The 16,031-nt window shown below is 38.5% G+C and overlaps 1 protein-coding gene across 1 annotated transcript in view; it reads left to right on the top strand.

Annotated features, from left to right (window-relative positions):
• PLXDC2 (plexin domain containing 2) overlaps positions 1-14,117 on the top strand; it is a gene marked incomplete at its 5' end in the record, with an annotated part of 245,593 nt that extends 231,476 nt beyond the window's left edge. The window contains one exon of the mRNA XM_019630832.1: positions 4,700-14,117. Coding sequence (XP_019486377.1) covers positions 4,700-4,816 — 117 coding nt within the window. The remainder of the gene's footprint in view (positions 1-4,699) is intronic.
• Between the last annotated feature and the right edge of the window lie 1,914 nt (positions 14,118-16,031).

The following is a 16,031-nucleotide window of genomic DNA, read 5'->3' as shown; positions in this document are numbered from 1 at the left end:
CCGAACCTTGTTTGAAATGCGGAGTCCCAGGCCCCACCTCCAGACCTACTGAGTCAGCATCTGCATTTTTTTTTATTATTATTAGTTTCAGGTGTACAGGACAATGCAATAGCATCTGCATTTTAATAGGCTCCCTCAAGCTCAAGAAATGCAGATTTAGTTCCATAGTTTTCCAAAAACATGTTCTGAGAAGGTATGGGATCCATAGTCTCTGTGTGTGTGTGTGTGTGTGTGTGTGTGTGTGGTGGGGGCGTGCCTCAGGGAGAGTGTGTAAGCTGGGGTCTCTCCATCACAATAAAGGGAGACCTACTATGTGCAATCCTAGTTGGGCTACAAGGTAAGGTTTCATTGGAGCAGAGGGTCTGTGACTTAAACATTTTTTTTTTTTATTGTAAACGAAAAGAAGTTTGAAAAACAGCAATCCAGGTCCTTTCATTGTCCCAATTGGGAGACTGAGTAACAAAGAAAACGTAGGACTTTGCCTAAGTCCTGTCCTGGGAATGGATATCACGGTAACACTGCTGAAGTCTCCTGATCCCAGCCTTTTCCCCTTTGCCCACTTTGTTCAGTGAAGAAAGTAGCACAAAATACCAGAAATTTCCAACCAACTGCTTGTCACGCACCATCATGCACCACAGGTGTCTTCCAGCTGGGCCTTGAATTTCAAAATTGGTCCTTTTCTTTCACGCTCACGCCTAGTAACTTCTCCTCAAGGACTGGTCTCACCCACCAAGAAGCACTGTCTGCGTTGCTGCTGTCTCAGCTTGAGAGGTCTCTGGCTGCAGCTCTGCGTTCACTGCTGAGGGGACGGACCCTGCAGGTTTGTTTGTGGATATTTCTGCTAATTATCTTGCCACAGGTCATCGAGAGAGATCTGGACGACAGTTCAATTAATAGTAATCAGGGAGCGTACCTGATGGCACAGCCCACCCCAGCGCCGAGATATCAATATGAACATTGACTCCTGCATGTGATTGACCACATAAACAGTTCTCCGAAATGAAACGAGAGATGGCTCGCGCATTGCGTCCAGTGATGTTTTAAGGCTTTACTTCCCGAATCTCTGTAATGAATTACACTGCAGTCTGGTTTGAATTTTTCAATTTTCGGCACACATCCTGTCCTGTTAGCAAATGACCCTGTGGCCCCTATCAGTTTCTGCAACAATTTGAATTAGCCGTCCTACAAAGAAGACAGATTCGGATGTGTCTAAGCCTCGAGAAAGACACAAATGCCGGGCTGTGACCCATCACACTTTGTGGCAGAGACAGACAGGATAACCAGGTTTCTTGACCCCTTTGTCCACTGGACAGATGCCTCATGTTATAGCACCGACAGTAAAGATTTTTCTACAAGAACCAAATATTGAGCCATTCATGCACAGTCATAGAACTGCCCCCATTATTTTCATTTATGAGGAAAGATTTGCAGATTGACATAGAAAATCAATTTCAGTTGGAACTAATTTATATAGATCTCCCTTAAATCTAGGAATCTAAAAGTTAGTGGAGGGAGGCAGGAGGGACAATGAAGAACCACCATACAGAGGAGTTTTTAAATCATTATTTTTTCCATAATGTTAAGGTCAATTATCTCAGGCAGGCAGGTATAAGAATCCTACATAAAGTTTAGAGACCAAATCCTTAGATAACATTTTCCAAATGAGGAAACAGAGGCCCCGAGAAATCAGGTGATTTAAGATCATGTAATTGATTCGTGATATGTGTAAGTATTCTAGGAAGAAAGCAGCATTTTGGTAGTTATTAACTCTTTGTTTGGCATTTTTAAGGCTAAGATGGACATACCAAGGAATTGTGAAAGAATGTAAAATCACACTAAATTTTTAAAACCCCAGTTGCATATCTGTTAGATTTTATTATGAATTTTAAGATATTATTATGGAAAAATGCCTTTGTCTTTTAATCTAGTCAAAACCAACAGGAGTAAGTATAAATTTTTTAGTTTTGCACAAATAAAAAATAATTTTGTAGCTGGATTTTACCTGTCCATCTTTAGAATATTTTATATGAAACCTATATTAAATGTTGCCTCCCTGTATTTTCTTCACCTTTCCAAACTACATTGAAAATCCCTTTGCCCTGAAATGGTTTGTATCTCCCATATGAACCAGAAGCCATGTTCCATACCTTTCTTTGGCCAAATGCCCTTCAACACAGCACTTAGCACCATACACCACATTTGAGGTGTTTTGTAAATATCTGTGCATTCTCTTGGACCCAATAATTCCACTTCTGAGAGTTTATAAAAGGAACTAATAGAGATGTGCCCATCAGGTGAGCAGCAAAGATATCTATTGTAACATTATTTATATTGTCAAAAATTTGGGGGGAAAAAAAACCTCAAAATCAAGTTGACAATATAAATCATGATTTAGCTATAAATAATATACTCTACTGACATTTTAAATAATTTTGTAAAAGAACAGTTCATGAATTTTTTTAGTGTGTACTTAAGTGGAAAAAAAGGAGCTCCTAGAACAGTATGTACAATGATTTAATGTTCCTAGAATTGCATGTAAGTGATGTATAGTGATAGTTGAACCGAATTACGTGTGAGTAGTGGGATCTCTAGTAATTTTAAATGTTGTTGGGGTACTTTTATGTTTTCCCATAATGAGTAGTAAAAAATGAAGATAATTTTCTTTAAGGCTATGTAATTAATTCAGAAAATAGGTTAGTATTGTATTAACAGAGGAAGCTTCACCGTCCAATATTTTTATGCTTTATTTTGAGGCACTCTGTGATGAGCTCACAAAGTACATGATAAACATTACCCTTCAATCTTTTCACCTAAGACAGAGAATTATCAGCTTAATTTTTCTGACTTATTAGCAGAATACTGAAGTTGTTGGTAACATTATATTTTTAGGACTGAAATAAAAATAGACCTATGCTCACAAATTTCAGGTGAGTAATACACAAACCACTGAATTTTAAGAACTAATTTCTACGGTGAGGAGAATTAACTTTGGATGTAGATAGATCTCATTTTAATTCTTGGCTCTGCCAGTTGCTATCTTTACAGGTTTATGCAAAATGTAAATGATTGAGTTGTGCATATCAAATGAGATCATATATGTAAATCACCTGGTACAAAGCATGAAATACAGTTAGGAGCTTAACAAAATGTAACTTTCACAAGAATCAGACATCAGCATTCTTGTCACCTGTGCTCCTTTTTAGTGAAGAGTCACCTATAGCACAATGTCTTCATGTGCTGGGCTGTAAATCATCGCTAGATCACAGGGCTCTACTTGCCAGGTGGGCCTTGGAAAGGTGGGGATTCAGAGCAAAGGTTGAGTAATGCTGCTTACTCCAAAGGTAGGGTGGCTGTGGCTTCACAAGCCCAGTGGTGAAGTCACTGAACCAGAGTAGGGGTTATAAATAGTGATGGTGATCAGAGTGGCATGTCCCACAAGCAGGACTGACCATGAGTTACAGTGTTCATCTCCCTAGAGATGCTTCATGCATTTTCATTGATGATGATGTTTAATTCCAACAATAACACACTATTTTGCTATCTAGCCCTCTCTTAGTTTTAACTTGTTGTTTTGGAAAATAAGGATAATTCAGTTCCACTCACTGCATGGCACTTAACCAGCTACTACACAGAAAGGGTGCTGATCACATAATGTTATATAGACAGCATATAATATTATTAGTAGGCAGAATTACCTACTTGATTAGTGATGACCTTGATTAGTATTTTTCCAGAACGTAGAGTTAATACTTATTTTTACCTGATACAAAAACCCATCTGCAGCTATTAATCACGGACGTTGGAATGTAATTGACAAATCCAGAAAGCTGCCAAATGCCAGGATACCTACACTGATAAGTAACATTAAAATTCTTTAGGAATAAACTTCCTTCAATATTTATTGTCTTGTTTACTCCAAAAATTGCAGGCACTCTAATAAATGGAGTCATAGTTCCTAGTGTCAATGTGACCATGAAATGCATTTTAGCATTTCGGAGGCTGGGGAGAAATGAGCTCTTTTTGTCAATACAAATCTCCTGTGTTTTAGGACCAGCGTTTCATGTGCGATTATTGAGTTCATAGGCTCGAGATGATCCACGCCCTCTGCTGTTGGATTCAGTTTTCAGGGCCTGACATCTTGTTCATTTTCAAGCACAAAAAGTCATATATGGTAGTCTCAGCCTAATAAATAATTTCTTAAGATACTAAGTGACTTTTCTTTTAGTTTATTTGCTAGGAAGCCTACCCCCTAATTTCAATTGCACCTCTAAGTACCATGCAGAATTGTATGGCCTTATGTTTTTGAATAAATTAACAAAATGAAGTGATATCATTATTGACTTCCAGAGAAGCGCAAGCATCCGTGGCTATATGTTAAGAAGACTTGGTTTTTTTAATTACCATTTCTTTTGGGCATTTATAGAATCTTTTAGACACAAATATGCATAAGGCATAAAGCTTGCCTTAGAGAAGCACTCAGTCCTATGGGGACAGATGTGGCAAATGGACTGTCACCTGAGAGGTGCCAATAATGCCATAATGGAAACGCAGGTGCAAGGCTTAGTGATGGTGATAAGAGATCATTTCACATGGTACTCAGTTGAATTCCCTAGTGAATCCAAAATATTTGGCCAATCTATTTTTCTTGTCATGTGATCATCATCCTGGTGTGCATTACTTTTGCATTTTTCTCTTCTAGAGACGCCCCAGCAGATGGCCAGCGATGAAGTTTCGAAGAGGTTCTGGCCACCCCGCCTATGCCGAAGTTGAACCAGTGGGAGAGAAGGAAGGTTTTATTGTATCTGAGCAGTGCTAAGAGTTCTAAGACAGGACAGCACCAGTGCTGGTTTACAGGTGTCATGACTAAAGTTTGCCTATACCTTTAAGACACACACACACACACACACACACACACACACACACACGTGCGCGCCCTAAGCTGCTGTAGCTGGAAGGAGACAAGATTTCTCGACAAGCCCAACCCAGGAAGGGTAAAAGAAAAACTAAAACTTCCACAAGATACTATTGACCACTCAGAACCTCTCTTCTGGACTTACCGGAATTATGACAAGACTACAATGCCATTGGCTTAGGTGTAGGGTTTTAAAGGGATCGAGAAAAAAAAAACAAAAAACAATAATAACAAAGCTTTCGTTTATGAGGGATCTACACCTCTGGTTCAAATATTCTTTTCTGATGTCTCAAAGATAACTGTGTTCCAAAGCCTGAACCCTTTTCACTCAAAAGAGCAATGATGAATGTTTCAAGATTGCTGAGGAAAAAATAGCTCATGCAGGATTAAAAAAAAAAAACTCAAAATAAGAGCTTTTCTATCTTTTCACCAGATATGTGGACAAAGGGTTTTGTTTTTCCTGGTATAGATCCACCTGTTCCAACAAGTTCTTTATAGGACGAATCTTTTATCTACACAGGAGGTGTAAAACTAGGCCTCCCTCTTCCTTGTTCACGGATGCCCTTTCTGTGAACTGCGATGGAATTTTCAAACGTTGAGCTAAGGATTAGGAAAGAGGGAGTGGCAGAGGAAGCCCTCGTTTCTTCCCCCTCAGAATAAAGCTTCTGATGTGTTTTATGAAGCATCGCCTCCATTCCCCAACCGTGAAGTCCTATGAAGCCACAGTTGCTCTTGGCTGAAGGAAACAAAAGGCTGGAGAGTCCTTTAATCATTTTTGAACCAAAAATATTAAGGGATTCTAAACATGTGGTGTTTTTTTTTTGTTTTTTGCTGTTTCGGTACTAAAGGCCCATTTCATTGTCAATTCCTGTCTAAGAAGCCATTCAAGTCAGCATATCCCTGGGGATAAAGAGAATGAAAGAACCCTGCTGAACCATACAGTAATTTTCTTTAAAGCACATAGTAGTTACATAAATATATATATATATATAAATATATTTTTGTTTATGAACTAACACAAGGCAGGCTCTTGTGACTCTAAGAGTGCATTTTGTCAGACAAAACACACAAGGTGCATTACTGCATACTTCCATAGAGTTGTAAAATAATCCTTAATATTAGAATATTTTTATGTCACTTAGCAAAAGGGGTTCAATTAGTTGCAGTGCCCATCATTTCCTGCCTATTTGAGCCATGCTTTCATTCAGATCAACCCCGTCCCTCCCGGGCTAAATAAAGCCGATGCCAAAAGCTCCTTAATGGAGCTGCCATTTGCGCTGTAATCACGATCCAGATTCTGAAATTTCCCCCTGAACCAAGAAAGAAAAGGCATCCCTTTGAGGTGGAAAGTGGTTAATTTAAATATATATAAATGTATACTGAGCTCCTAAAGTTTAAAATTCAGGTACTGTGTATACAATCTCATCAACATCTCGACCCATGAAACTTACATCCTGTGCCAAGAAGCTGTGGGTTCTTGTAGGGTACAGTGTCTACCATTTGCAGATTCGGGTATCGAAAAGCAGAGATCTTTTAAATAGCACTTTACTAACAGTTTAGCATCTGTACACAGTGTCTACATTGGAAGACATCAGTCCACTAACAGAGTATCATATTTATCTTCACAAACGTCTGATGTAAACTAGTGACATTTTCCATCACATGGATTTTGCTTTACATTTTATAAGTACCTGATGAGGGTGGTAATTTTTCCCTAAACTGCTTAGTTAATAATTGCAAAAAGAAAAAAAAATTGACAAGCAAGGTGATTGAAGGATGTGATGACAATCTCTCTGCTGTAGCTTCGTTCAATTTATAAAAATATCCCAACTTGTTTCTTGTGGAGCAGGCGTGATCAGGTAGTGATAACCAAGTGACTTGCCAATGTAACTGGTGCAACTGGTATTCTACAGAGACATAAGGGACACATAGACGATTCCTTTTAGGATAAGATGACGCTTCTTTCACTAGCTTTCGTGGTAGGTGTGGCTTCTAATAGCAGTGGATTGACAGTTATATAAATCCTGCATATATATCCACATCCTTACACAATTCTTTGAAGTAGTAATATTATCTTTGTGCCTCCCATCTTCCATTTTTGATTCAAAAGAATTGGCAATTTTGTTGAAAAGCGTAAACCCCTCTGAATTGTTCAGTGAACTAAAGCATGAAGTAATAGGGACAACTTATCAGAAGTAAAAAGGCTACTGAAGTGTGGGAAGACTTTCTGAAAGAACTAGGAGTTAGAGGTAGTTAGACATTTCTGTTGTGTATGAATCTTTCAGTTGTAAGGGGAATGGCTGGCTGAAATCTTGTTTCATGAAACCTTCATTCTATTTTATTTGTCTGCTTTGTTCTTAGTGCTTATTTACTGCAAAGGAAGAGCAAACATATGCAGTTGCTGGAAGCTCAGAATAAATGCTGATGCTTTGAACTTTACATATATTATGTATTAGAAAGGGTACAACTGTACACTACTTAATATATTAATACTATGAACGTAGTAGAGGGAGATTAACAAAAACAATTTAAAAATTAAGACCAGCAAAGAAACACATACAAACTCCTGGAGAAATCAGGTAAACGGTGCTATAGAGGAAGTTAATTATTTCATCTTAATTGTTTGTAAAACTAATATTCAATGGTTAGATAAAAGTGTTAAAAGACAAAAAAAGAAAGTCTCTTAAGCCAACCAGATAGCAGCAACCACAATGTTGGATTGTTTATGAAGGGTTTGGACATTCCCATTGTCACAGGAAATTCTATTACACAGTGCTGTAGAGGTCTTTCATTGTAATTCCCTCTCCTTAAAGGAAAAAGGAGGAGGGGGGAAAAGAGAAGGTTTTATAGTTCTTGGCCATATCTAAGCATTTTGATCTCAGGCATGATGGAGTAGTGAAAAACATACCATCTGACCCAGTTTTGAGTATCCACTGTGTTATTGTGGGAAAATCACTTTACCCTCCATGAGTCTCAATTTGGGAAAATAAATTTTTTTTTATCCTGTCTTCCTTGCAAGCTTATTATTATGCAGATTGACCAAATGTACAGATGTACAGACTTATAAAACCTTACGTCAACATAACCCGAATAAAGCACAGCTGTTGGCCCGGTAGCAACACATATTTGCTTTTAGAGAACAACAGTCCATCACTCCACAAAGCAGTCAAAGGCAATCAGATCAATACATGTTTTGAGAAAATGCCAAAGGAGAATACATTCAAAACACCCAGCAAAATTGCTTAAATTCCTTTCTTCCCATCTGAATATTTTCTCTTAATATTTCCTCTGCATAACATCTCTCCTCTCCTACACCAAAGTCCCCTAATTGCATCCTTCACCTGGCTCTGATCTTTATTATGTAGTCACTTAGCCTCTGTATTTTCCTCTGATTTCCCAATTTATTCTTCATAGCAAAGGGAGGCCCAGGAGCTGACCAGTAGGCTTCTCTTTAGAAGGAAATGCCTCAAACAGAAGTAACTTCAAATATTTCTCTTATCCCTATAACACAAATGTAAGGGGCTATCACAATTAAAATATAAATATGTGGAACTTAATTTTAAATATAAAAATTGGCAAATGTCAACTATAAAAAAAGGCATATTAATTAAAATTAAATTATGCTAATATGCAAATAGCATATATTCTCAGTTAGTATAACATTAACTTTTTGGCAAAAAAAAATCTTGTACTATTTTTTCATTCTGAAGGAGCATAAATTTGGTGTTGCCCCTAGGATATATTGTCCATTTGAGAAAAAGTTTTGCTAGAAGCCATGCCTTGGTTCAAGATGCTTCCATTCCATGATAAGCAATGAATATTTAAATAAGACTAACTGAAAAATAGATCTTACGGTTACAGTATTTTCCTCCTGTGAAATGTTATTTTGCTTTGTATTTCCTCAGGCATTTTTTCAGATGTTTTATTACAACATGCTTTACTAATTTCAAAAGATTACTCTTGCTTTTTCTCTCCCACCTGCTTTTGCATCTGCATCCATATGCCGGAATCAAGGGAGGTCATCTAATTCCAACTTTTCATGTCACAGATCAGAAAATTGAGGCCCAGAGAGATAAAGTAATTTTCCAGTGTCAAAACCGGGTGTTGAACTTGAAATTCCTCTTGGGTTATTTCTGTTCTACATCTCCTTGCCTACACCACTTTGTCATCATTTAAGCAGCTCAGAAGGCACAGTCCATCTGAAAGCTAGCTTTCTTTGCTCTATCGACTATCGGCTCTGCTCTATGACATGGAACAGTGGACCGATCTTCCTCTGTGATGTTGCTGTCTTAAGAATGGTGCCGTTTTTATAACAACCAGTGATTTCAAGCTCTAGCAATTATAGGATCTGTATTTGGTTTCTCACATTCTTTCCTTCCAACCCTACCTGTCTGTGGTCATCTAAGTTAGCAATACTATTTCTCTTTTGCCATTTATAATTTTTCTGCTTTTGTTTCATTTCGCCCCAGTGTACCTGACAAACGAATAATCTTCATAGCAGGTTTCCGTACCATATATATATATAACCACAGTTTTTATTTGCTTATTAAACTGTCTGTACTTTTTGTCCTTAGAAGGTTTTCAAAGCAAATATGATGAGGTGTGTAGCATTACCTATTATGTAAATACTCATATTACATTGTGTTTGTAAAGCACTTTACATTTCGCAGAGCACTTTGATTCATCCCTTTATTTGTTCATTCATTTAATCAGTCAATCAGCTTAACTATTTATTGAGCACCTACAGGAACCAAATTACTGTGCTACATCTGTGGCATATAGTGATAAATACAAATAGTGAAAGATTGGCGATGTCCACTGATAGTTGTAGTATGGTGACATCCTCAAACACAAGTTGGCAACTAGGCAAAATCAATATTACTCTATTCGACTTCCATTCCTATTTTCTATTCTACTTACAGAGGGAACTGTCAAGTACTTGCCTAAAGAATGTTTCTGAAATATGATGCATCATTGCACATCTGTGCTGTTTGCTCTATTTCACATGATCTGTGTTTTCATTGATGAGAAGAAAAGTTACTCATCCAAAGTTGTCCCAGACCAAGGGGGACTTTCCAGGCCACTTGAATTCTTTCTGACCAGATGTAATAGTTCACTTTCTTGCACCAGTATATCTGTTGTGCCTTTCTGAATTATCAACATCAGTTTTAAGGTATTCTAGAAGCACCAGTGTGTCAAAAAAGCATTTGCACTTTAGGTGTGTGTGGTTGGTTGTCACTTATTCGACTGTCTCAGGTTTCCTCAACCTCAGCACTGTTGACATTTTGGGACCCATTATTCTTTGTTGGGGGAGGGGAGGAGCAGTCCCATGCATTGTAGGGTGTTTGGCAGCTTCCAGGGTTTCTATTGACTATGCGCCAGAAGCTCGCGCTCACACACACCCCAGTTGTGACAACTAAAGACATCTCCAGACATTGCCAAATGTCCCCCGAGGTGGGATTGGGAAATCTACTGGATTAGCTAGTGAGCAAAATATAGCAGGAGAAAACAAGGAATATTTCTTTTACCCTTGTCACTTAATCTTCCTCATAAGTAGGTTTTTGTTTACAGTAAGACTTGGAATCCTAAACTCTTTGCATTAGAAGGGACTGTAAAGGTCACAATTTCAAACACAACCCAACATCATTCTAATCTATTTCTCCATCTCTCGGTTTTACAAATTTATTGAGAGAAGATCGGAAGATTGGTTATCGCTGAAAATTTGGGAATTGACTTTTTCGTAGCCAGAGATACAGTTGTTTGGCAATTATATTTGCTGCTGTGATAGCTGCTGTGGTGATTTTTGCTTCACTTTGGGTACTTGGTGTCACAGAACTTCAGTATCTTAGAGACTTTGAGGAATTTTCTTTTGGTCACTTCACACATCTACAAATCTTGCTCCTTTGTCTTTGCCTTCCAAATGTGCAGAGAAGTTGAAGTTTGTTGCTTCTAATTTTAAGTATATCTGGATGAGCTTTCTATTTCTCATACTGATTTTTTTTTATTGTCCCTCTGTGTGTGGGGGGGGGAACAAAAACAAAAAACAATTGACTGTCCCAAGTAATTGCAAATTGGAAATCTCAGAGTTGGAATATTTAAATCTATCAAGCCAAAGTTTCCGCTGATTTGATGTGCCTTATGTCAGTTTTCCTGTAGGTTCAGTGATTTCTGATGGATAACTCTGAATCCCATCCATTTGTACTTGTGTCTGTTCTGCACCAGTTAAAAGCTTGATGAAATTATACAAAGACAGTCTCTTAGAATATTCCCAGAAATAACAGCAAACCCCTTACTGGAATATCAGGTTTCTCTTTATTCCGTTGCTAAAAGGCCAGCCTAGACTTAGAAAGCATTCCTAATTATTGACTACAAGTTATTAGTATGGATACACAATTGAAAGCCTTGATTATGAAGTCTAAAGGTATAGAATATTGACAAGCACACCCAGAGTGAGCTCTCATAAGACAATCATGGAAATCAGAAAACCATCACCTAGGAGACCCTCAAGTGTGTATATAATTTTCTACTCTACTACTGTCATGTCAGACAATGTGGTGTTACTTAACGTTTTGATCCAGTTGCTCTTCAGTTCAACTTAAATTATAATACAATTACCTAATTTTTGCCTCACATAGCTTTTAAACCATCCAGTGCCCACTGCTCTCACAATGATAATGGCAAAGAAATAAGGTGATAATTATGAGGGCAAAATTACACGATTTCTTGAATCGGTTCTCCATAAAAGTTTATGGAATACATGATCATTGGCTTCTCACTGCTAATTCTTGTTCATTTCTGGATCACTGTCACACTAAACGACTGATTCTGTTACTTTAAATCCAGAAGAAAAGGCTGGAAAAAAATTAATGCAAATCCTATGCTGGTACTCATAGTTTTCTTTCTAAGATTTATTAACATTTGAGAATTACTAAAAAAATTCTCTCCTAATGAAATACAGTCAAAATTTTTGATGTGACAGTGACTTGTTGATTTTTAAAAATAGCCCCTCTTTTCCCTAGCATTACAAAAAAATATATATACTTTCACATCACTTACTCATCATGCAGCTATAAACCTTTTGTGCCTATGGACTAGATACATAGCATAAAGCTAATTTTAGAAGTTTGCTATGTGGGGAGAGATATAGACATGGGAGTGAGTGGATGGGGATAATTCACAGAACAAAATAAAGATCAAAATATGCTATGAAGCAGTCTTCAACTTCTTCAGAGTAATGTGGAAATAAATATTCAGTGAGAATCAACTCAAATTTAGGTCATTCAGACACTGAGGCACAGATCCTGCAAGTTATGCTAGAAATGTGACATACAGAAAATAAAGGATGCCCCCCAATTAATCTAAAAATCAGCCATCATGTCCTGGGGCACCAATCCTGATATCACTGAGGACTTTGCTCTAGGGAATTGGGTTGCTTATGGTCAGGTAATGACCAAACAAGAGACTTTCCATTTATCTCCCTGTGACTTACAAGGCATGCTCTTTTCTTCCCTTATACCAGAGACCATGAGATAGCCAACCACACACTAGCAATAAATACCATAAAAATAAAAGGAATTTTTCTGAGGACAGGATAAGAGAGGGCACTGGGAACTGGGAACCCACAGCTGTATCTCTATGAAGTTTGACCACCTCAGGACCCAGACCCAAGGACTGTTGTCTAGACAATGCGGTCGAGTCTAAGCAACCATTTTAAAAGCATTTGAACAAAAACATACTCTGATTGTCATATTTGTAGCAGGGCAATAAAAACTCAAATTAAGTGTCCTTTACCAGGCTCCTCTGAAAAGACCATTAAGTTGAAATCAGAGCTTCCCTTGCTAAGAAATGTTAAAATCATTTTAGGGAAATGAATTTTCTTTAGACACAGGCATTTTGTGTATATCATAACACAGTCTCGGGGCTCTAGCTGGGAGGGGGAAAGTCTTTTCATAGGTTGGTCAAAACAAATCTTTCATTTGCCTCATTTGAGGCCTTTGGACAGTGCCTGGGAAGTACATTATCTTCAGGGGGGGAAAAAAAGAGAGTCTTTTTCGCATGCCAGCTGGGATCATGGGAACTTCCAATGCCAGGAATTTCCTACTGTTTCTGGTAATTCTGCTTGTAGTAATTTGAAATGTTGAAGTGTGAAATGAGAAGAAGTTGAGCACCCCGGGGGCTGTCTGTGTTTTATGCCAGTTGCACCAGCACACAGAATATTTGTCAAATGCATTTCAGAGTGGGTATAATTGTACCCTTTGTCAGAATCACAAAGCTCACTGTGGTGCTGCTGAAAGCGAACACTGGGGGAGAATCTGACCCTCAGAACCCAGTCAGCCCCACACAAGAGGAAAGACTGTGTGGTGAGCAGCGCACACAGCAAGTTTATTTCTCACTGTTTTCTGAAGCCCAGTCCCTCACATCAAGGACGTGTCTTTCAGGTGACGGTTCATTTTGCTGAGGTTTTCCAAAACTTCATTTAACACAGGGCTTGGAAAACCGAGCGTTTTGAATTCCCTCCAGGCCTCCGGACATCGTTTCTGTTTCCGTTGCCATGTCAATGAGACATTCCGCGGCTGCATTCTTTCACGATCAAAGAACGCGCGCATACTTCATGATGACCTCACGCTTGACGTACCTGAACCTGCAAATGTAAAAATGATTGTATCTGAATTTGCACTAATGGTGTCCGATAGCAGAAGAGGTGTGACCTTTATTGAAATCCACTGTTTAAATTCAATAATTCAGATGTTACATAACTTCTGCAAGCTTCTTGATTATCTTCACTGTAAGAATTATCTAAGTTTGAATGTATTTCTTTACAGCCCATTAATTTGCCATCTATCTTTTTACCATTATGATTGCAATAATTCATGAAAGTTTTCCTCACACGGCTTCTTAAGCCAAGTTTTTCAGTAATCCTTCTGGTCCTGCTTACAGTATGTGGGAAATCTCTTCTTTCATAGTAATAATTTTATAAGAAAGCCAGTATATTGACTGCCATAGTGACACAATTCATCTTTAAAGGTCTGGAAGCGGGTGGTGACCAAATGTGTTCTCTCTGTTGAATGCTATTTTCAGAATTAAATCATGGTTTTTCACTTTCAGTTACCGTCAACAAATTTGGGATTTTAGAAGGGGGAGAAGGGAGCAATTTGTGTAATACTGCTGTCATATTTGACTACATATTAAAAACAATAAATGATCATTTTGTTTTAATTTCTTAAAAATGTTTACCCTTGTCTTTCAACATATTTTTCTTTCCACCATTAGTTTTCGAAACCATTTACCTATTGTGGAAGAAAAATCACTGACATGTCCAGAGCCACAGGCTAATGACAAGATAGAAAATCCTTTTGCTTCTAAACCTGCCCTAGTGTGGAGACTGATACCAACTAGAGTGAACTGTAGAACATGAAGGATCTAGAATGTCCTAGAGGCAACTGCGTGGAGACTTGGCTGCGGCCCACAACCCGTAGGGCACAAAGGCTGAGTCCCTCTAGATCAGAGACATGGGGTTTTCTCTGCCAGTTTAAATCCTACTACCGGAATAAGCCAAGGTGGTTTTAATTCAGCTCTTGCCTCGGTCATTAGTCTCGGTTTATGAATTCCAGTGACTTTCCAGTTGCGTGACTGAAGTGCCTCTGTGATTCCATCCCCTTTTCCCAAACTGGAAATGATTGTACCTATTTCTCAGGGGCTTTTGGATGTGTGCCTCAGCTAATGTATGTAGAATGCATGAAGTGAGATGTTTTGCATTCCAAATATTATTTCCCTGTTTCCTCATCTGTCACTCTTGACCTATCCTTCTTAATAACACCAAGTACACATAGGCCTGAACCTCAGGCAAGGAAGCAGGCAGGTGCCGGAAACTGTGGGGACCTCTAGTCAGTGGTGGAGCAAGCCCTTTGTTCAACTCAATACTGATTTTAAAAATCTTACCTCTGTATGGATCTTTTGGACTGTATTGATTAAACGTTGATACCATGGAGTAAATTCAGAGCTGCAATTGTTAGTGGTGTGAATTGTCTTAATGATGCCAAAAGGGCCAAATTGCTAGTGCAAATCAGGCAACTTTCCTGAATAGTAGAAAAACATTAAGACCAGTGCTTTTAAACAACATTTAATGTGTGCCATTTCTTTAAATAACACAGTGCAAATGGTAAAGAAAAAATGCTAATGACAATCATGCAACTTCTAAATTAGCTGTAGATCTATATCTCTTATGAACCTGGAGACCACACCTTCTCCTAACAAGTCCCCTATTCCACACCACTCTTTCCAGAATCAGAACCTTTTGACAGGCATCTGGGAATCTTTTTCCCACAGTTTATTTTAACAAACATTTATTAAATAAGTATCTAACCTGTGCTATGCAGAGTGCTTGACTCCAAGGCTACCAAACCAAAAAAGACAGGGTCCCTGCTTTCAATTAGCCTGCACTATAATGGGGAGACAAACATTTAAACAAATATGGCAAATGACAGATTAGAGGTCCCAGGATAGAAATATTTACAAGTTCAGTGAAGTCACAAAGGAGGGAAGCGCTCATTCTGTAAGGAAGGAGTCAGGAGAGTTTCCCCAGAGCGAGTGATACTTGAACCTGGTCTTGACAGGTGAGTAGAACTTTACCAGGGACAACACAGCATACCAGGGACAGGGTGGCTGGGAGCAAATGGACCGGCTGGGGCAGAGGGAGCAAGGAGAGAGGATGACTGGAGAGTATGCCGAGGCCAGAGAGTTGAAACCCTGATAATATCTATAGGATTTCAGAGTCTTATCTTCAAAGCAGTAGGTGCACTTGAAAGGTTCCAAGCCTAAGGGCCATCCATATCAACCAAACTAATTTAGAAAGATCACCCAGCAGGCAAAGTAATGGATGAATTGCAAAGGAGAAAGCTGGGAAAGCATCCTGGACACAACTGCTCAAGTCTGGCTACTGCTGCGTAACTACTATTCCTCCTTAGTCCTCAGATCTTCACCTCCACGTCTCCAGATCTCAGGCCTCTACTAATAAAACCTAAGCCCATCAGCATGGGTGAAATGCCTCACTCCCTTTCAGCAAATTATACATTTTCTTTCCCCCAAAGTGATATCACATTTTGACAGATTTTTATGTGAA

The sequence above is a fragment of the Hipposideros armiger genome, unplaced genomic scaffold, assembly GCF_001890085.2.
Source record: "Hipposideros armiger isolate ML-2016 unplaced genomic scaffold, ASM189008v1 scaffold_951, whole genome shotgun sequence".
Lineage (NCBI taxonomy): Eukaryota > Metazoa > Chordata > Mammalia > Chiroptera > Hipposideridae > Hipposideros > Hipposideros armiger.
The sequence above is the reverse complement of the archived record's forward strand: the minus strand, read 5'-3'. Positions and strand labels throughout refer to the sequence as shown.